The sequence below is a fragment of the Sceloporus undulatus genome, chromosome 7, assembly GCF_019175285.1.
Source record: "Sceloporus undulatus isolate JIND9_A2432 ecotype Alabama chromosome 7, SceUnd_v1.1, whole genome shotgun sequence".
Classification (NCBI taxonomy): domain Eukaryota; kingdom Metazoa; phylum Chordata; class Lepidosauria; order Squamata; family Phrynosomatidae; genus Sceloporus; species Sceloporus undulatus.
Genome location: NC_056528.1, coordinates 32,357,195 through 32,380,490, shown reverse-complemented (window position 1 = coordinate 32,380,490; position 23,296 = coordinate 32,357,195). Strand labels below are relative to the sequence as shown.

Here is a 23,296-nt window from a genome sequence, read left to right as displayed (position 1 = left end):
GGAGCCAAGTATGCGCAAAAGAAAGCATGGGATCCAAATACACATCAAGCGAAGATTGTCTCCATTTTATATTTCCAAATATAGTGGAGGATTTTTGCCCCGGCGAATGAAATTATCCATTAGTACGCATCTTCCTAATGTACTTCCAATAAGTGGCGAAAGACATCTGTTTGTCGCAGCACATGACATAGCAGTATACCGCATCTTGCATTTAGCGTGCTTTCGTTTGTTGAGTGATCATTGAAAAGTCAAGATGGAATTAATTTGCAATCTGATCGTTGGATGATATATCTCTTAGGAAACCATGTTCTGAGAGAGAAAATAATTTAATTGTGAGGACTATGCATTCACCTTAACATTTGTTTTTGAGTGAGACTTACAAGTTCTGTGGATGATGGATTCCCCAGCTGATCGGCGCAGAGTCCTTTTCTGGTTTGTTTCCATTGGGGAATATCTTTAAACTAAAACCATATTGATTGTTAATAAGGAGCCCAGTTCGATGGGAATGTACATTAGTATCGTTCAAAATGATGATGAAATGTTTCTTCAGATTATGGCATGAATGATGCTAGTATTCATCGCTAAAGTAGATCGTCTGAATTGTATGGTGAGTCAAGACTTATGTAAACCTCAGTGGTTCAATAGGTCTACTCTAGATGGAATCACTGGCCTGCAATGTCAGCTGTCCTCAACCTGGGGCCACTGAGATGTATTGGATCACAGCTCCCATCATCCTCAAATCAGCATAGATCATGCTGGCTGTGGGTAATGGGAGTGGTAGTCCAATATTGGAAAACGCTTGTAGTCTTGTGTCAAACAGAAGTTGAGTCGCTAAAATGGCTGTGTGTGCAGTCTTTCACAAACATTTTCAAGCTCACAGCATCAGCAGCCTTGCTTTGACAAAGAGAACGAACAAACAACAAATGCCTATTGAGTTACTAGTGGCGTGATAAAAAATTCCATTATATTTTGTGCGGAGGAGCAATAAATCTAAACACTTTTGAAGCTTCAAGTGTAAAGATATACCACTGAACACTAAAGTCAGGATTGTCCGTAGCATTGCATTTCCCATTGGTGTGTAATGGTTGCGAAAGGTGAATGGTGAGGAAAGCTGATCGGAAGAGAATCAACTCCTTTGAGAGTTCTGCAAGTACCATGGACTGCTTAAAAGATCACATAAATGCATCTTAGAGTACATGAAGCCTGAACTTTCCCTAAAAGCCAACTCAATGGAGGTTGTCATACTTTGGATATATCATGAGACAATGTGAGCCATTAGAAAAGACCATAACGCTTGGCCAAGTGAAAGGAAAAAATGATGACCACATTGCAGCTGGATAGATAAACTCAACCAAGGAATGCACAGCCTTGACTTTGCAAGACCTGAGTAGGGCTGTTGGTAACTTGGAGGCATCTCTCTCATAGGGTCACCATCCATCACAGTCGAGGCGATGGCAATTAACATGTTTTAAAGCTGCTTTCTGACCTTATGGCCTTCTGGATGTTGTTGGTCTGCACCTCCTAGCATTCCTTACCATTGGGAATGCAGGCTAAGCATGCTGGGAGTTGCAGTCCCACAGCATAAGGAAGACAGCATGATTTCCCACTCCGTCCTGAATTCAGTGCTTAATTCCAATTTAACTGAATTAACCAAGCTCTAGGCCACATCAACAGCTTGTAGTTTGTCGTGGCACTATCACTCTCTGATAGGAAAGGCTAAACGTCTTGCAAAAGTACAGTTTGCAGATTTCCATAGCATTGATCCGTGGCAGTTAAAATGGTGTCAAACTGGATTATTTCCGCAGTGCAGATGCAGCATCAGAGTGAGGATTCAACTACTGAATGTGTTTTCAGAGAAATTTCTAAAGGAAATGTCACGTTGCATGCTCTTTTTAATAAATACAGTCAGCCCATGGCATATGCAGCTTTCAGCATACGATGAAGCAATGGTACAATTTAATGAATGGTGCGTGCACTGCCTACACATGCCCCATTGTTTTCAATGGGGCACAAACATAAGAGGTTTTCCCTTTATGTGGGGGGATCTGGAACGGATCCCCTGCATAAGGGAAGGGCGGATTGTATATGTTTTCATTACATTGTATTTCTTTTAATTGCAAGCCACTTTGGGTCCATGGGGAAATTCCGTGGCCACAATGGGGTGACACCAACCCTAGTGAGTTGGTCCCAGGAACAGAAAAATGATCCCTGGACCCACCAAGGTTGCTCATCCATAAATCCATAAATTGAAACAGCAATGCATGAACTATTTTTTCCTCCTTGCCAGGTATTTAAAATGCTTCAGATATTCCCCGCATCTCTCCTCCGATAATTCCAAGCATTTATTAAGAACAGTGGGAGACGGAAACGTCGTCACTAAAACACTCAGGCGAAGGTGAGAGCTGATAAGATTGGGAGAGTTAAGCTTTTTAGCAGCAGGTTCTGCTTAATCATACAAAAAGCTACTTTCCAAAACTTTTATTTTAACACAAAGTGTCCTAGCTCAGAAGCATTAGATACGTGTGTGTGTGTGTCTGTGTGTCTGTGTCTGTGTATATATATATATATATATATAATTGTTAAGTTTTTGCAAAGACTTTTGTTAAATGGGCCGACCGTAGGAAGCTGGGATAAGGGATTTTCTGCAGTTTGATCTTTCTAGAAAGAATAAAGCTCAGCAGGCAAAGTCGGTCCCCTGCCCACCCCTTCAGCTTTCAGGTAAGATATTTGAAGGAATCAAAAAGTTTATCATAGTTTCCAAAGGCAGACTTTGATGCAAATCGTCCAGCTGTCCCCGGAGATGATTTATTGGAATTGTTATCACAGATTTTGTTTAATTGGGCTTTAACATTAAAGCATAAACCCAGTGTGTTAGTCCTAAGTGCCGTAGAAACAATGAAATGCATGGGACCGGTGAGCCACTCCCTATAGATGTCCCATTGATTTCAAGGGGTCTTTGGGACTAACTTTTTATTTAGCCTTGGGATATAATTCTTCAACAAGTTTCTTCTCCAAGGAAGCAGCAAGGAATTATAACCATTTCCCCCTCCTCATAATTTTTATTTTATTTTCAAACACTGTAAACACTGAAACATAAAACAGGTCCATATAACAACAAAAAATTAACTACTTACACTACATATATATTGTAAGCAAAACAGACATGTATACACATATATACATTATCCATAAATCGAACATAAATCAAACAGTCTCTGGAGCAGCAGAAAACAAGCTTGCTCCCTCCTCAATATGATGTCCCTTCAAATACTTAAACAGGGCTATCATGTCACCTCTTCTCCAGGCTAAACATACCCAGCTCCCTAAATATCTCTTCTTTGGGCTTTATAGTTTCCAGACCCTTCACCATTTTGGACACCCTCCAGCTTATCCACATCCTTCTTGAATTGTGGTGCCCAGATCTGGACACAATATTCCAGGTGAGGTCTAACCAAAGCCAAACAGAGTGGTACTATTACTTTCCTCAATCTAGACAACCTGCTCCTATTGATACAGGCTAGGATCACATTGGCTTTTTTAGCTGCCGCATCACACCGTTGACTCATGTTCAGCTTGTGGTCTACTAAGACTCATAGATCCCTTTCACAAGTATGGTTGTTGAGCCTGTAGCCTATATTTTAAAAGCATTTTTTTAAAGTTAAGGAATTCTCAATGGGCTCTGCAGCTTGTTCAAAAGGTGAACTGCTCCCCATAGGAACTTCCAGGGGAGGGCATCCCAGACGTTTGGGGGACCAGGAGAAGGATGGCGTGTCTGGAGGAGTTGAGGACTACAATGCAGCCATGGGGGCCACATGCTGCCCCAGGGCTACGTTTTATCCACCCCTGCTATAGGGAATATCATGAGAAGGACCAGCACCAGTATTAGTTGGTAGTTGTTTGTGGGCAGTGAATCCATTCCAGGTTTTGGCTAAGTGTAAGGGAGTTCTCCAAGGTGCCGAAACCAGAGTGGATTCATTGCCCCAGTGACTTGGGAACAACCAGCCGCCACTCACCTGTGTTTCGAAATTCAGTCCTGTAATTCAGTCAATCCTGCCTACTCTGTCTTTGTTTGGAAGGACCTGAACACTTCCATTTATCCATTGATTATAGCAAGAGTGGGTCACAAGTGTCAGTGTGTTACTTTTTCTCTGGTACAGTGGTATCTAGCAGAGCCGTTGCATTGATTTTTATATGATCAAGTGGCAGAAGAGGAACATGGACTTAGTGTCACCCGACTAAGGCGACTTTACAGATGAAACGGCTGCGGTGCGTTTTTTTAAAAGCTCCTTTTTCATATTTGCTGTCTGGGTCAAGAAGATTACCAATCTTTTTCTTTCTTTCTTTTTTTCTTTGGCTGTTTGCTTGACAGCTACTGAACCGACTTCAAAAAGGGAATTTGGCAAAGACGACCTTTCATGCAAGGGAAGATGCTACTCCCAGTGAGCATGGGAGTTGTAGTTCAACAACATTAGGAGCGTTGCAAGATTGCCATCCCTCTTACAAGGCACATTTGTCCCTATGGGATAGTTTTGTAGCATGTCCAAGTTTTCTCCTTGGTGTTCCACTCTGATGGGAGAAATGGCTTTGGCTGAAATTCACCTTTATGCCTTTTTAAACCAGTTCTTTGCTTCAGGAAGCATACATTTTGGTCCGAAAGGCAGGCAGAGGAGGTTCTGGCGGGCACTAAAACTTGCAATCCATGCTCAGTGTGGCCAAGAGCTCCCTTTTTTGATTTATCATCACGACCCGAGCAATTTGCCAGCTGTGCATTTTTCAGGAAAGGGCTAATAAATTTTAAGCCTGAAATAAATGAAAAGGGACCTCCACCAAATAGATAGATTCCGGTCTTTAAAATATGGCCTGGCTGTATGGGAGCATTTAAATCATCGCTTTCTGTAAATGTTGTACACGAAATGGATCAGGGTACTTTACGCCAATGAAAAATTCATTATTTGCCTTTTGAAGACGCAGGCGCCTCTATTTAATTTTAAAAGTCTATTATTTAAGATGAGCAGCAGACCACAGAGCATCTGGGAGCTAAAATACTGAAGTTGTGTTTATTAAATCTATTAGGAGGGGATTATTAGCCATAAATCTGTTTACTCTCTGCTTTCGTGTGACGATGCAAGTCGGGGAGCAGCTTTTATCAAATTATGGGTGTCCTCTCCCATCAATATATGCAATAAGAGGATGGACACCTTCCCTGTAGAGGGAAGAATTTGTTCTCACAATTAGTTTGTGCAATGGATGAGCCTTGTGCCCATTTTTATGGATTTTTCACAGGGAAAAAGTCATTGGTAGAAATGCGTAGATTGAGATCTTAGATGTTAGGCTAAATGGAAGTGTTTGGAATCATGAGCAAAAGGCCAGTTCTGTGAAAAGAAAGCTGTATTAGAGTACACTATGTATTTTGGAGAGTGAAGATGGTGCCGACTCCTTAATTGTTGTGTGCCTCCAAGTTATTTTCAACTTATGGTGACCTTAAGGTGATCCTATCATAGTTTTTTTTTGGCATGTTTCTTCAGAGCTGGTTTGCCATTGCCATCCTCTGAGGCTGAGAGAGTGTGACTTGCCCAAGACCACCCAGTGGGTTTTTATGCTTGTGCACTGAATTAAACCATGGTCTCCAGAGTCATAGTCCAATGCTCAAACCACTAAACCACGCTGGCTTTCCTACTGGCGATAGGTCTGTGGCTGCAGCTGCACTGAAAAATTAATGCACTTTGACACTGCTTTGACTGTTGTGGCTCAGTTCTATGGAATCCTAGGATTTGTAGTTTGTTGTGGCACCAGAGCTCTCTGACAGAGAAGGTGTAACATAGTTCACAAAACTACAAATCTCAGAGTCCCATAGCATCGAGTTAAAGCGGTGTCAAACTTGCACCTGGAATTCCATTTTGCTGCCTTGAACCTCAATTTTGGGAGAAAGGCATGATATAATATAGATGTGACCTATCTGTATTCTGATCAAATAATGGGGTAGATAAAATAAAGGGCATGCAATAAACAGAATAACGTTAGCCTGTTTATTGCATGCCCTGAAAGCTTTGTCTTGCGACTTGTGTCCCGTTGTTTAGCGCAATGCAATTAAAAGTGCAAGTTCTTTCTCACGCAGGAAATAGTCAAAATGAATCAAGTCTCCCTCCCTCCCTCTTAGCCTGCCTCTCCCTCTTTGCTCTTTGTAGCAATGTATGTTAATTAGACATCAGAAAAGCTACATAAAGTTTTATGCCGCCGTCATGTACGGTGCTAAATTATCTTGGGTGGCATCCATTAATTAAAGAAAAGTTCTACAAGGAATTGGGTTTATTTTCCCCTTCCCCTCTTTAAATAAAGGCATCACTTCGGTTCCAAGATGGCTCTATTCAATTAGTTGAGGATGACCAAGGAATGAATTGTTGGTTTCCTTGAAGTCGTTTCGGTGATCTTAAAGTGAACCCTATCACTGGGTTTTTCTTGACAAGATTCATTCAGAGGGGGATTTGCCATTGTCTTCTTAGGCTGAGAGAATGTGGCTTGCCCATGGTGACCCATGACTTGCAATATATATATATATATATATATTGCTCCTTTTCCACTCGAAATGTGGAAACATTACACTTTTGAATGGCAGTGATCAGATTCCTAGTCATGCTAGCTGGGGGATGCGAGGAGCTGTGATCCCCCAAAAGGAAATTTCCCATATTCTGTTCCAGCACTGCCATCATCCCAGGCATCACTTTAGATCGCCACTTTAAAGGAGCTATCCAAGAAGCTATTTTCACAGGAAGGTTTAATGCAGGTGAGATTTCATGGGGGCCAAATCAGTTTTGGGGCAGCATATATGGGATAAAGAACTACAAAATCACTGGTGCCAAGTTAGAAGAATCCCGCTACTGGCCAATGCAGTGGCATCTTTTGTTTGTCCTAAGTATCTCATGCTTTTAATAGTTCCTAAATTCAGACCGACATACCCTCACCGCAGCAGGGATGTAGCCAAGGGGGGGGGGTCTTGGGGTCTGAACCCCCCCTTCCATTAGAAAAATGAATGGTGTGTGCTGCTGTGCCGCCTCACCCAAGCCCCATTATAATGGTGGCACTTAGTCTGGACCCCCCCTTCCTAAAATCCTAGCTACGTCCCTGACCGCAGCATGCCTAAATGTGCTTTAGAAAGAGAAAAGAAGAAATATCCAAGATGCTGAATGCAGTGGGATGCTGCAATTGAGCACTTTGGATAGTTCCTTTAACATGTGAACCAAAACCTGGAGGGAAGCCACTACCTGGACTATTCTTATACTGCATTTCTCACTGGCTTTGGTCCCTTTCCTTGGTGAGATCTGTCTCCAGGACTAAGCATGACTTTCCTGCTCAAGTGCTAAAATGATAATTTCTGCCGGCATAAAGATGAACCCGTGAAAAGAGAAGAGGGATTCACAGACCTGACACAGACAAGTATTATATTCTTTTTAATGCTAAATACCCACGTTGCTTCTGGGCGTCTTACCTCTCCTGGGCACTATTAATAGAGCGATGAAAGAGACACAAATGGCGCCATGGTTCACAGGTCGCTGACCCTGTTTGGCATAACAGCTTTCAAGTGCGCCGGCCTGGGAATGCACCAGAGGGAAGGGGAAATGGATGAGCGTGCCTGGAAAATTATGCACATGAAATATTAAAATATATATGTATTAAAGTTTTAAAGCCATAATGTTTCAGGTCAGCCACCCGGGCTCCTGTTATAAGTGACCAGGGATTGAGTTACAGGGGGCTTTACCTCGGGGTTTCCGGACGCAGGCGGAGTGACAAATTAAGTCACTTTGGGAAGATTTAAAAGATACTGCCTGCAGTTCACGGTGGATGCTCCTTTTCCCGTAATGAAGTTTGTTGTTAAATGAGAACACATCACAACCCCCCCCAAAACACAGGTATATTGAGTCTCAGATACTTGAAATTTCACACTGCCTTTTTGCATCAAGATCATAACTGGAAAGAACTTTCGAAAGCCAAGATTGAGAATCAAATTGGGAAGGTTAGATAGAGACATTACGAGCATATGCCAATCAGTCCTATACATGGCTGGGAATTTAGAATAGGACAATGAGGCTGCTTTCTTGTTGATCCTGTTGTTTCTAACTCCACTCTTCCACCCATTTTCTTCTACATTTCTCTGACCATAACCACTCAGCAGGACCACTTCTGTTTGGGATCAGTCCAATTGTCTAGCAAAGAACTTTTTATCTCACTGGGCTTTTGGTTGCTGAGGGCAAGGGTTTAGTATTGGAGTGAGTTGTACTTTCTCCTTCCCTGTCATCTTTTGATTAATATGCTTGATGTTTTAATATAATGCTCTGTTTAATTGTCTTTCAGTATCATTAGCCAGCATCCTGTTGGTGATGTATTGGTTATGCATTTTGTCCTACAATATTATTAGCCAGCATCCTATTGGTGATGAATTGGTTATGTATTTTATCTTTAAATATTATTAGCCAGCATCCTGCTGGTGACATATTGGTTATATATTTTGTCTTTCAATATTGTTAGCCAGCATCCTATTGGTGATGTATTTCATCCTTCACTATTATTAGGCAGCATCCTGTTCGTGATGTACTGGTGATGTGTTTGGTCTTTCAGTATTATTAGCCAGCATCCTATTGGTGACATATTGGTTATGTATCTTGTCTTTTAGTATTATTAGCCAGCATCCTGTTGGTGACGTATTGGTTATGTATTGTAAGGTTGTTGTGTATAGAGACACTCAGGACCTCGGTCACACAGTGGCTGGTTGTCTTTTAGCAGCCTCTGCAGGAAGCAAAAAAGACATCCTCCTGATCTTCCTGAGAGCCTCTTGCAGAGGATTCTGAATACCTCAAGAAACTACATATTCCAGTGTTTCACAGGATGCAGCCATAGGAGTGAAAGTGGTATCAAAGTGCCATGAATGTTTAGTGCGAAGGAGGCCTCTGTCTGCCTCTTTGTCTGTCTATCTCCTTCTCTCCCTTCTCTGGTTGTTTTCTCACAACAGAGTTTATAGACCCACCTCAACTCCATTCTTTTATCTTTTCCAGAAGCCTTTGAAATTGTTGTGCGTCATGCAAGGAACTACACCAACGCCATGTTCAGGAACTACTATCGCAGCATAGCCACCAGAGCGTTTACGTTTGTGGGGGAATTTTTTACTGACATTTCTCTGTACATCCTGGGTTCGGACATCAACGTCAATGACATGATCAATGAATTCTTTGACAGCTTGTTCCCGTTAGTCTACTCGCACTTGGTGAACCCGGGCACCCCCGATCCTTCCGCAGAAATGACGGAGTGCCTGAGACTGGCCAGGCAAGACCTGAAAGTCTTTGGAAACTTCCCCAAGGTCATGATGACCCAGGTGTCCAAGTCTCTGCAGGTGACGCGGGTCTTCCTCCAGGCGCTCAACCTCGGCATCGAGGTGGTCAACACCACCGACCACTTGAGGTTCAGCAAGGACTGTGGCCGGGCGCTCTTGAAAATGTGGTACTGTTCCCACTGCCAAGACCTCATGATGGCCAAACCTTGTGCCGGGTTCTGTGGCGTTGTGTTGCAGGGGTGTTTGGCCAGCGTGGTGGAGATCGACAGCTACTGGAGGGAATACCTCCGTTCCTTGGAAGGGCTGACGAAAGGCATGCGGGGAATCTACGACATGGAGCATGTGCTTCTCAACCTCTTCTTCTCCGTACGGGACGCCATCACATACATGCAGAAGAACTCTGGGAAGCTGGCAACAACGGTAAGTTCTCCTGCTAGTTCTTTCTTACGGAGTTCAGAGTAGGATTCTGAAATGAAGCCAGAAACATATCTTTTAAATATGTTAAACAAAATTCCTCCAACAATTGAACAAAAATACTGGCATAACAGCTGCTAGAATGATAATAGCTCAAAATTGGAAAAGTCACCAAACGCCAATGATAGATGATTGGCAATTTAAACTATTGGAAATGATAGAGATGGACAAATTGACCTGTCTCTTGAATCACAAAGACATAAATGCAATAGAAGAAGAATAGCTCCCATTTAAGGAATTTTGCAAATGAAGATGGTGGTAAAGTGCAGAATGATTAAATGTATGGGGAAATATATATATAACAAGCATGTATTAATTATAGAATATGGTTTTGGTAAAATGTTCTAGGAAAACTGTTACAGGTTTTTTTTTTTTACATTTTTACCTCTCTTTTTTCTTAAAAAACTTATTTTTGTTCCCTTTTTAAATGTTGTTATAAAATGTGAATAAGATTCATGGATGATATGAGATTTGTTACGGAAGAGACTCCGGAAGTCTTTTTTTATGTTAAGTTTCTTTTAGGGATTATGTTTGTAATAACCACCTTTTCCCTATAAAACTGAAAAAGTGTGTGTTTTAGGTAGTGATGAAATAGAATACAATATAAAATTATATATATATAAACTTTGAGGGTGGTGGGACAGAGAGAAAGCCCTCCCCTGTTGATCTTAAAACTCAAGCTGTTGGTTTGGTCCATAAGGTTCTGTGTGGAATACAGTCATCTATCTGCTTGTCTTTCTGGGTGGGATATAAAATTGATTCATAACTTTCTCATCTGAGATGAGAAAGGCTGTCAAAAAATTGTCAATTAGCCATGAGATTTTTCAGCTCTTTGTCAGAGTGAAAAGACTAGTGCTTCCCTCCCCATCAGCAGCAAAGCTGAAAAATAATAGTATTATGGGTGGATGTCTTTTGTTGAAAACATCTTCCTCTTGTACAAAAATATATACACTTGTCCCTCCATATTCGCTAAGGTTAGGGGCACAAGACCCCCATGAGTATGGAAAAACCACAAATAACAAAAACACTCTGTTTTTACCTGAGAGGACACCATACTAGGAACCTCTAGGTGCTCCAGTGCAACTCTGTGGTCAACATCTGACAGACACTGACCATAGAACTGCGCCGGAGGAGCTACAAAGCCTAGTAGTGTGTTTTCTCTAGGAATCTCTATGTCTTTCAATGCAACTTTGAGTTAAATTTGACCATAGAGTTGCACTGCAGGACCTAGACATGCCTAGAGAGAACATATTAATCAACTCCGTGAGTAATCAAATCCACAAATATCAAATCTGCAAATATGGAGGGATGAGTGTATATGAAATTTTCACTAGTAGTGAAGTGTCTCCAAAAGCAAAAAAGCTATCATAAAGTGTAGAAAGGCTGATGTAGTCATTGGGGAGAAAGCCTGAGAACGTGTTTATTGAAGTGTACAAGAAAGAAATAAGCCAATGTTTAAATCCCACTGACAACTCTATATATCTCCATCCAACCCTGAGTTCCACCTGAGACACTTGTAGAAAGTATCTCTGCTTCTACTGCAGGGATTGGGGCAGAATGGAAGCATTCAGCCCTACAGATGTTACTAAACTGCAGATCCCATTATACCTTCCTGTTAACTTTGCTGACTGATGGGAGTTTGCAGTCCCTCAACATCTAATGTGCACAAGTTTCCAATTTTGCAAAAATGCTGGGAAACCTACCTAACAAGGATGTCATAAGAAAGAAAGTGTGGCTATTTGATGATCCACAGAGAGCTATACTGGGATCTTAGGAGAACAAGGTTTGACCCCAGGGTCTGAGGCTCCTCACGCCGATCCTATAAGGACCATACTCAGGATTTCTTGAAAATCTGATTCCTATGCTAGGATTTTAACCTAGCCAGACCCTGATGAAGGGATGGTGGATGGTGGAAGTACGTTCACCGTTCACACAAAGCGAAGCCATAAAGTGGGGCGAAGGATTTCTGCCTAATAGCAGTTCTCTTAATTGTTCGCGGTTTTAGCTGGCAGGTGAGAAGCGGGGAAGAGCAGGTGCTTTTAAGCAAACAACTTTTTCTGTTCCGGGATTAATAGCTCATGAACAATTTACTGCTACATTAAAGGTAAACAAAGATTCAAATGGATAACCAGAGGAGACTCTTGATGAAGACATTTAGAAAGGAAAGGTGTTCAGCGTTTTCATGGGTGCCTTGGGATAGAAAGGATGGCAAAGTGCAATGGCATGAATAGGGAGCAAAGATTTCTGCAGCAAATGGGAGTGAGCGGGGAAAGACAGAAGGTGCTGGGACACCTGGGATGAGGTTCAGAGCGATTTCCTGCAATTAAAGACAATTCTTGTCATTTACTGCGCAAGCAGTAATTCATTACATTTGCACTACTAAGAGGAGTAAAAAATAACGTCAGTTTTGCGAGTAGATTCTGCTGTATATTTGCATTGTTTTTGGAAGCTGTATTGTGTCCCATGGAAAGGTCTTTTCCAAAACACACACACACACACCCAATAAATAATCTTTGATAAAGTATTCCCTTTTGCTTCTGAGAGGAAGGAGAATGCTTCTTTGAAAGGTCAATCTACACTTTTGAAATAATGCCGTTTGATGCAACACTGTTGCTTTACCCTATCCTGGGATCTGTAGTTTTACAAGGTTTTACAAGATCTTTAGCCTTCTCTGCTAAAGAGTACTGGTGCCTCACCAAGTTGCAAATCCCAGGATTCTGTAGGATGGAGTCATGGCTCCATGAATGTGGTGTCAAACTGTTTTATTTCCACAGTGCAGAAGACAGTTGGGCAACAATAGAAGGTTGCGAAATTTCCCTTTTCTTTTCTTTCCTTCCCTGTCCCCTGTTTTGTGGATAAGTATATATGGCTCAACATTTTCCTTTTCCTGACTGCACTGGGTTGGGCTATTTAGTACAGTTTCATATTACAAGCCAGAGCTTGGAAAAGTGTTTCCTCCCCACTACAACACTCAGAATCCCCAACCAGCTGCAGTCTGGACTTGCAGTCTTGAAAAGCAACCTCCCCAAGCTTTTGCAAAAGGTATGAAAGACATGCTCTGACATACCTTCTTGTTTTGCTTTCCTGTTACCTTTTACAACCCTGAGCTGTCAGCCTCGGTTATAGGTTTTTATCATTAATGTGCTCAGTCAATTTTAAAATTGTCATTCACGGCGATGGGGAGGCTAACTAACTTTTATGCCTGGTTATGTTTCCGTATGAGTTATTTCGCACTGCGGTGTGGGAAAAGAAAGGCGATGCAAACGACTGCTACTTTTATGGCAAACCTTTTCAAGCCTATCTCCCACAGCCTGCTGATCTCCAGATGGGTTAGACTACAGCTCACATCTTCCCTGGCTAACTGTGGTAACTGGGAGTTGTAGTCCAATAAGATAATGGAGTAGGCTTTAAATGAAGAAATGGGTAAGTTCTCTCTGAGAACTTGATGGTCATCCTCTTTCCTCTTCCCCCGTTTAGTTCAGATGAAATAATCGCCAGACCTACTAATAGTGAATATATATTTCAATTGCAAAGAGGGGCATAAAGGCATCACTGATGGATTTTTGCATATATTCAAATTGTTGTTGTTGTTAACTGCCATCGAGTTGACCATGGCTTATGGTGACCCTTTGGTTGAGACACCTCCAAGATCTCCTATCCTCAGCCAATCTGCTTAGATCTTGTACATCCAGGCCTGTCGCCTCCTTGGTTGAGTCTATTTGTCTGATATGTGGTCTTCTTCTCTTTCTACTGCTTCCCATCTTCTCTCGCATCATTGTCTTTTCCAGTGATCCGTGCCTTCTCATGACATGGCCAAAGTGCAACAGCCTCAGTTTCGTTATCTTGGTTTCCAGAGAGCGTCTGGAACAGTTTTATTATTAAAATAGTAATAGGCAAAGGGATATTGTGGCACTTTTGAGTCTGTTCAAAAGAAGTTGTAGCGTAAGCTTTTGTAGGCTAGATCTATTTCCTCAGATGTTACAACTTCTTTTGCAGTTAGTCTCAAAGGTGCTACAAGATCCCTCTGCATACAGATAAATCTCTCTGAATTTTGAAATAGAAATGTTTCCAAACGCTGGCTTATCTTAAAATAGCCCTATTCTCTGGACTCTGCAGCTGTTTGTGTTGATGTGCTGCGTTCAACTTAAATCAACATTCACACCAAATTCCCTGGTCTTTCCAACCTCCTTCCTAGGAATGGCACTTTTAGGCATTCGCCCGACGTGGGAGCGAGGAGTGTGAAAGAACTGAGAGGAGTGGTTGGTGTCATGAATTTGTGAAGCGATATTTTACTGGCCTGTTTATTTACTTGCCGACTGCACCTTTCTGATATATCGATCCCTGCCTGCCAGCAGATAAGTTTGAAACGGCTGTTCCCAGGGAGGCAGCGTGTGCCAGGCTGTCTTCCCTTCAGTGTGGGCAATGAATTGTCGCCTGTGTGAGAGCCTCTGATAACAGGACCACTTTGAAAATGTGGGGTGGGTGCTTTTCAGGATTGAATTGAGTCCCCTGCAAAGTGTTGTCCTTGGAAAGTGATGTATGCATTTATTTTTGTATTGATTTCTTCGATTTATAGCCTCCCTTCCTTTCAGAATTTGCACTCAAGTAGGATGCATGGCCTTTCTCTTTCCAGCTATTAGTTATACTGCTCGAGTGTATTAAGGCAATGGCACTGAAATGACGTAGGTATTAGAAAACATTAGAGCCTTTGTGGTGGTTTGGGTGTTGGACCATGACTTAGAGACCAGGGTTCAAATCCCAGCTCAGCCATGGAAACCTACTTGTTGACCCTGGGCAAGTCACACACTCTCAGTCCATGGCAATGGCAAACCCCTTCTGGAGAAACCTGCCAAGAAAACCCTATGATAGGTTCCACTTAGGGTCACCATAAGTCAAAAATGACTTGGGGGTACACAACAACAAATTAAGAAATATGGCTGGAGTTCTTTGCCACCTCCTTTTGGGAGTCTTGAAGGAGTCAAATGACTTTGGGACATTCCCGGTTGCAAGGGGAAAGGGAATTGCTGCTTTATTTCCCCCTTTCTTCCCAATCTCCAAGTCGAAATGAATATGACATTGCCCTCCCTCTGAAATGGCTTTGTTTGTCCTCTCTCCAAATTGGCTTGTGCAAGTCCCTTGTAAAGTTGTCATCTGTCAATGGGCTACATAAGCCATTATACCATTCCTCTTGCAATGTGAGCCTGCATTGTCTGTGATTATATCCCAAATGAGGAAGCAAACCTCCTCCCACCCCGGTTTTATTGAGCCGTAAATCTAAATACATCGTGAGCCTTACAAGCTTGCTTCAATTCATGCATTCCCAAATTGTGATTACCTTCTAGCGGCTGATAATTAAATGGGCAGCTTTTCATTGGCATGCCATGCCATGCCATGCTCGAGCTGGGTTATATAAATATGTACACTTGCTATTAAGTTGCTAATAGAGAAGAAGGGAAGGAGGGAGGTCTAATTAAGGAGAGCGGGTCTCATCCTCCGTAGCTTTCCCCCTCACTTTTTTCACCTCCCCGGCTCTGGTTTTATGAGCAGTAATTTGAAAAGCGCCTTATTAAAGTCATTGGTGGACAAGTTAATGCGCCGCTTCCTAGAATATTGCTCATCTCCCCAAAGATGAGAGTCAATCATACGCAGGGTGCAGGCACTAATTGCAGAAAACCACATTAGAAAGGTTTTCTGACTGCCAGGTTTGATGGGCATGATTTCTCCGTATCCCCTGGTGCCTCTCCTTCAGTAAATCTTTGGCATTTTGAGACAAGAGTTATTTCATGTCTTTAATGAGTTTTTAATTCTCTTTTTTAAAAAAATCAAGCAAAAGAGGGCATGGCGAGAGAACGGTTTGAGACCCTGATGGTTGCCCAGCTTGGGCACTGCTGTTTTTTCTGCCCATCATGCTTACTTGCCTCTGTTTCCTTTTTGCACATTGGGCCCTTGGTATCCGCTGGGGTTTGGTTCCAGAATCCCCCATGGATACCAAAATCTGTGGATACTCAAGTCCAGTTAAATGCAGTTGTGTAGTAAAACAGTTTCCCTTAAATAAACTATTTCCCTTACATACACCTGGTGCAGTCCAAACCCCATTCACTCCGCTAGTGACACCTTTGGCAGGGACTCATGCAACTGAGAACTTTCTGCAAAAGCAAAGAGAGTCTTCCATCTCTCTTTTTTTAAACAATAAAGGAACCGAACCACTGAATAGTTGTGTATGTGTTGGTGCATGTGTTTTCTCTAGCAGATTCATTTTGTGTTACTGCCGCTCTGTTTAACCGGCTTCGACATCTGTAATGGTTTGTGGCCTTTGCCATCTTGTATGTGTTAGTAGCATGTTTTCCGGGGGAGAGCGTGAACGGGTGCGACAGAAACTGTGTTATTCTAAGCATTTGTGTTTTGGTGCCTTTACACAGTTTGGCCCTGAATTATTTAAGGCTGTTGCATTATTGAACCCACTCCTGGGCATGGAAGACGTTGTCTTTTCTTGCGGCTCGTGTGAGGTCATGTCAGAAGGATTTAGACTGCATATATATGCATAACATTGTCTGATTGGTTGTATTTAAGTTCATTCCAGCATCTTTTTTTATAGTTGCAGGTGCCGTCCAGCCAAGCCAGACTAGCCACATAAGGCAGCTTCTACAAATCTGGGTGTCCCTCCAGATATGCTCAACTACAACCTCCATCATCCTCAGCGGCTTATAAATCCATGTTGCCTGCGGATGATGTGAACCATAGACCTATCCATCTGGAAAGGCACCAGCTTTTTGGAAGGCTGGGGCTGCAACCACACTGCAGCAATAAAGCAGTTTGGCCTCCCTTGTAGTTCCATGACAATGCTATGGAACTCTGGGATTTGTAGTTTGGTGGGGGGTACCAGAGCTCTCTGGCAGGGAAGGTGGAATATCTCACAAAATGTACGAGTCACATGCTGTTGGCCTTAGGGGAAGGCAATGGCAAACCTCCTCTGAACAAATCTTGGCAAGAAAACTCCATGATAGGTTTGCCTTAGGGTCGCCAAAGGTTGGGAATGACTTGAAGGCACACGACAGCAACAAGTTGAGAGTCACCTAACAGAATGATAGGGTAGCTTCAGGTTTCAGCATAGATTGTGCCTTCAAAACACGGTGTTAGTTCTGCTTAAACTGTTGTGAAACCAATGTGTTAGTGACATAGAGTACAATCACCCCTCCGTTTCCGTGGACTTGAGATCCATGTCCCTCACATATATGTGAGTGGGAAAAGGACAGGGGAAACAATGGGGCGTGCATCCATGGCACGCGCCTGTAGCTGCCCGCGGGCTCCCCATTCAAGCTAATGGGGCTTGAATATACATGCAAGGGGTGGGTAGGTCCGGAGCGGATCCCCCGCAAAAATGGAGGGGCGACTGTATAAGTGTCCAGTGGCATCACTAGGGGGGTGCAGGGGGTATGATGGACCACACTAGGTGATGCCATCGGACTAGGTGACACCAAAATGCCTGTCTATATATTTCCTGTATATGTAATTATAACCAGTGAAGTAAGGAAAGAGGAAGGGAAGGGTCAGGAGGAGCTGACAAACCTCTTTGGGGTGTGCACTCAGGGGGGAGTAACCCTGATGGTGACCCCTTTTAAAACACACTATCACACACACACAAAGTTGTCATTCTCATAGGAGATGGAGCTTCATTTGGAACGTGGGATTCATAGCCAACCCTTGAGAAACATCACTAAGGATTCTGTTTGCTCTGGTCCAGGAGAAGGTACATGGGGTGGCACCGTGGGTTTCTGCCTTTGGTGACAACAACCTTAGTGACAACAACCCTAGAACCTGTATGCTGGTTTAGCATTGGCCATGCTGGTTGGAGGATTCTGAGAACTGTAGTCTCCATGCTGGTTGGGGGATTCTGGGAGTTGTAGTCCACAAGAACCTAAGTATTCTCATTTCTGATCCTGACCCAAAACTCTTTACAGGCTTTTAAAAGAAAGGAGAGAACATGGTTCTTGATATTTCCTTCACAATAGGAAAAAAAAGGTATAATCCCTTTATGACAAAATCAGTGCAATGATTAGAACTGCACAACAATAAAAGATACTTGGAGAAGAATATTTCCAGGGCAGTGAGAAGCTTGTTCACTTTTCTTAATCAGTATTCATTGGGGAGAAGGTGCCTCCCAGAAGGCAATGCAATCCATTGAGTCGCCTGGCAGATTTAAATCTGGCCATAAAAAGCCTTGGGGAAATTAAGAAGACAAAACATTAACCACAGACTAAACATTAACATATATTAGCATTTTTATTACACCTGTAGAAATGTTAAATGGGCCTGGCTACTACTATTTAAAAGTTTATGTTCTGTACCCCATCATTTCAATGTATGTTTTAAACACATCCCTTTTTTAAAAGAGAGATAGGGAGAGAAGGAGAATTTAATTAAAAAGACTTCTATAACTGAATGCAGATAATGGAATCGAGGTCACCTTATGGTAACTTTAAATGGAAGAAATGCACTTATTTTGGATTGCAAGGCCTTCTGCTAACAGGTTGCTGCTTATCCTGGGAAAACAAACTCCAAAATCCATAAGCGGGTGATGCCTTTGTTCCAAGGGCAGTGTATATTTATGAATTACCTGGAGCCTAAGAAGCAAAAACAGAAGCAGATGGAAATCTTCTTCTGGGTTTGGGTGGGGGGAATGATAATATTTAGTATTAAACAATACAGGGAGACCTGCTGCAAACCTATTTGAAGGGTGAGTTTCTTCCCCGGAGTCTTCCTGACCTTATTAGGACCAACTACAATTCCACAGTAATGTGCTGGCTTTTTAGTTCTGCAAATCTCTTCATCAAGTTAAATAAAAAAAGCAATGGCCTGGGGAGGAGAGGCAAGAACATCCGTAATTTTGGTTCAGTGCCCACCGCAGCCAACGACAGCCAAGGACAGTTTTGTATTAAATCCTTTGTTACGTGGCCCTAGATTTTATCCTCCATTTATCCATGGGTCATATCAAAATCCATAATTTTGGGCCCAAAACTTGCTCTCGACTTTTACATGATGTCGACTTATAGTTTGGAAAACGGTCACGGACTCCGGTGTTTGACGTTGCAAACAAGGCTGGGACAATTACTTGGCTGCAGGCGCTTTGTGCTTTAGCTTCTCCCTTGAGCTTAGAGACCTAGGAAAAAACAAGGTAAAGATAACAGCGGGGCTGATTGATAGCCTTGATGCTTCTCCTTAACATCAATTCATGGCAGTGCTTATCCGGAGCAGCTGACACAATTCGCCTGGCAGGCCAGGAGCATAACAATTCAATAACTCCCAGTTGGGATCTGACCCTTCCCCACCTCTTGAGAACGAAGGAACCTTCCAGCGCTCCAAGTGGCACGCCATGATTTAAACCTCCAGAGCCTGACAGGTGGATGCCCGCCAGCCCCCTGGGCGGTGCATTAATGCGGTAGAGGTGGCGCACTTCTCATGGTGACCTCTGTCAGGTGGGATTATTTCAATGAAGACCCCATTTCTGCGGGTCTCTTCCCTCGCTGATGTACTCTAGAGCTGTCAGATTCGAGCATACGCATGGCTAAGGCTCACTGGGTTGTTTTAATCCAGGCGCAACCACTGAGATCTAAAGGTGCTTTGAATTCATCTTCTTGCACCATGCAAACTGGATTGGAAAAAAACCCCAAAAACCCAAAGATGGGTCTGTGGGGCACATGTGGACCCAATGTTTAGCCTGAATCCCAATACCTCTACCCCAGGAAAAAAAATAATTTTGCTACAAATTGATGGTTATGTCCTGGAAATGTGTAAAAGTGCTGATGTTGTCCTTAAATAGCTCCTGGTTCTCCGACGCTGAAACATCAACAGCAAAATCAAAATTAGAAGTGGATTTCCAGTCACTGCTGTAAATAATAATAGGAAAGGGCCCCTGGGAAGGGAAAATTTTCCTCTGTGGATGCTCTTTGTTGCTCCTGGTTCAGGATAGCTTGGATAGCTTCTTTCCATGTAAAATGATGGATAATTAAGATCTCAAGGGGTGGAAATGTCACGAAGATGTACTGCAGCGGCTCCCAAACTTTGCTCCTCCAGGTGTTTTGGGCTCCATCACCCAGAATTTAATATGAACTGTAAAGTAGCTATATGAGGTGCTGGAACTGTTGGGGGAGGAAGGATTTTGGTACCAAGCATAGTGTAACCTGTATTGTAATGTTTTTATAAATCTTGTAAGCCTCCCTGATCATTTTTATGGAAGGGCGGGGTATAAATAAAATTTATTATTATTATTATTATTATTAAAGTTCAGATTAAAACTCGCAGCAGATCTGGTTGCCACCGCTAGTAGAGAGAAATAACGCACAGAGGGGTTCATTGTCTTCTCTTCTGTTCGTTTTCCATTCCAGATCAGCAAATTGTGCGGCCATTCCCGACAGAGACAGCACCGCTCCGCTCGGTATCCTGAAGACCTTATTGCTGAGAAACGGACCATGAGGGTGGCCCACATCGAACAGGAGGAAACTTTGTCAAGTCGGAGGAGGTGAGATTGAGAGGACCAGTCTTCCCAACAACTTCCTAAAAATTAAGCTTATTATTTTGAATGCCCACAGTGGTGAATTTAAGAATCAGGTCGGAGTATATGATTTGAATGCCTAAATACCCTCAAGGCACCAGAACCCATCTGATCTTGGAAGAAATGCAAGGACGATCCTGGTTAGTACTTGGAAAGGAGACCACCAGTGAATACCAGGTGCTGTGGGCTATATTTCAGAGGAAGGAAATAGCACCTCTGAATACTCCTTATGTAAGGAAAAAGGTTTGGCAGAGTTGTTATATGGGTTGCTGTCACCACCAAAGCTCTGGCCTATCCATTTTTTAAAATGCCTAAATCCACGTTATGGTTGTACTTCCATTAGGACAATGAAATATATGTAAGCTTTTTGGGATGCTCAGATCTCTTAATCAGGCAAATATCAATATTTCCTGATTTATTTCTAGTATTTTCTGAGGCTAAATGAATGGGTTTATTGTTGTATGCCTTCACATTTATTACTGGGTTTATTTCTGGGGCTGAGAGTGTGTTACTCGCCCAAGATATAGCGCCTTTATAATTAAAACCCAGGGCAGATGCAACTGCATCAGGCACCAGTTGCTACTGAGCATCCCTCACTGTTGGTTAATGATGGTTAGGGTTGATGGGATTTGTAGTCCAACACCATCCTGCAGGCCACATGGAGCTGTCCACTTCTGCCCTAGATCCCAACTGTTGGGACTTAGGGGGGTTTAGTTACTCCTCATGAACCTTGAAAGGCTGTACTTTTTTACTTTTTTGAGGGGGTACATAGTCTGTATTAGACCCACAAGAGACCTTTTTTTGGAATAATTTTACCTCCAGTTTACTTCCAAGTTGAAACCAGACCTACCTCCTGCTTAAAAGAGCTCATTTCCCCCCATGTCAACATGAGTTCAGTGGTTCCCAAACTTTGGTCCACCAGATGTTTCAAACTCCAGCTCCCAAAAGCCCCAGCCAGCTTGGCCAACAGTCAAGAATTCTGGGAACTGAAGTGCAAAATATCTGGAGGACCAAAGGATAGGAACCACTGTGGTGGTCGCCATGTTGGTGTTGCAATTAATCCGCTTTGGCTTTTAGTCCAAACTTCAAAGGGGCTCTCCCAAATGCACTTCCCTACCCCTGCCCTAGATTTTCTGTTTTAAATTCCAATGGCAATGCCTTGGCCTCCCTTTGTTTGATGCCTAAATCCTTTAATGTCATTCATTAACTAGACTCGGTTTATTGCTGGAGCTGGACGGATGTCCTTGCAGGATTCTTTCGGTGGGTGTGTTGCGTTACTCCTCATGAAGATTGCAGAGTTTAAGACACACACACATACACATGTACAATTGAAGCATCCATGTTTCATCTTGGTTCTCTCTTTTGTTTCTCTGTGTGCCATCTCCCGGAATCTGATTATAGGGGGAAACCTGGGCGTTTTTTATTTTATCAAAGAGCGAGAGCCAGAGATGAGGATTCCCATTGGTAGCATTCCAGCGCTTCTGTTTGTTCTGCCGGCCCCCAGCTGGGTCCTTTTTACAGCTCATAACTAATCTTTATAATAGTTTACTTCAGACTGAATGGGATTTACTGCCTCGAGCCGCCTGCAGAAATAAACAACAGGAAATACTGGTGGAGGAAAATGGCAACCAACCAACCGTAGAATATGCTTGTGGAGCAAACTTGGAGAGCAGAGCTGGGCAACTGAGGAAGACTAGGGAACGGTGGAAGACTAGCACCTGCTACACACATAGACACACACCACACGTTGTTGTTGTTGTTATTGTTGTGTGCCTTCATTTCTGACTTATGGTGACCCTAAGGCCCTTATTACGATGTTTTCTTGGCAAGTTTTTTCAGAGTGGGTTTGCTATTGCCATCCTCTGAGGCTGAGAGTGTGTGCATTGCCCAGGGTCCCCCAGTGGGTTTCATGGTCAAGCAGGGATTTGAACTCTGGTCCCCAGTGTTGCAAAAGAGGGGTCCCTGTTGAGATGCAAATGGACTTTAAATTTCCTGGTACTTTGCAAATCTCCCTGTTGCTGCATGGCCAGAAGGAGGTATCTCCCTGCTTGCACAAAATATCTCCTCCCCATCATAACATTTTTACTAAGGACTGGAACAACATGCAGGCATCTGACTAACATCTCCAATTGTGTTTTTTTTCTCCTGTTTGGTTTGTAACCTCTTGCCTGATGAAGAAGAAGCCCATGGAGCTTTGAAAGCTTGCAACAAGTATATTGTGCTTTTCGGATGGCCAATAAAGATATTCTCCCCATCATAAGGGCAGAAATCCACTGATGGATTTCTGGACTCCAGAGTCATAGTCCGAAGCTGAAACCGCTAAACTCTGCTGGCTCTTGCATACCAGCTGGAGGAAAAGGAAGAAAAAGAGAGCTCTTATCTTAGTACTGGTTCTAAGGCTGAAACATAATGGTGGGAAAAGTGCAATGATTAATATGTTGAATTTGTATAATTGAATGGAAATGAATAATATGCATAATTATAATTATGCATAATTTGCAAATTAGTTGCCTGGGTAGGAGGGCTGGAATATAGCAACCCTAGGCTTGAGCCCCCTCCCATCCCGTTAGGAGAGCCACATGGTTTCTCGGCACAGTTGCACACTAAATGAAATAATTTGCCTCGGAAAAGTTTCCTGCTTCGAGAGAATTAATTTTCAGGGAATTTGTGGCTTTGACACCTCAAGACTAACAGGCCCCTTCCTTCCTCCTTTCTATGCAGTGAATGCAGTGGTCTTCAAGGCACGCTGGGTTTTGTTTCAGCAGTTTGAATCCTCCTCTCCTTGTGCAATTGGTTAGCGTGATGGAGCCATGATGCTCTTTCCCCCCAGTTGCTCTTTGCAATAGGTCCAATCCAATGCTGGAATGGTCTTCTAGCACCACCAAGTGGTAGAATTCAAACATTACAATTCATTTTAAGATGGATTCATTTTAAGATTGCTCCTATGCGAAAGC

At 42.8% G+C, this 23,296-nt stretch overlaps 1 protein-coding gene across 2 annotated transcripts in view; it reads left to right on the top strand.

The window, feature by feature from the left end:
• GPC3 (glypican 3) overlaps nucleotides 1-23,296 on the top strand; it is a 128,014-nt gene that overhangs the window by 64,724 nt on the left and 39,994 nt on the right. For both annotated transcript variants that reach the window (XM_042480452.1, XM_042480451.1), the window contains exons 3-4: nucleotides 9,045-9,739; nucleotides 20,176-20,309. In XM_042480452.1, the coding sequence (XP_042336386.1) occupies nucleotides 9,045-9,739; nucleotides 20,176-20,309 (829 nt within the window). The remainder of the gene's footprint in view (nucleotides 1-9,044; nucleotides 9,740-20,175; nucleotides 20,310-23,296) is intronic.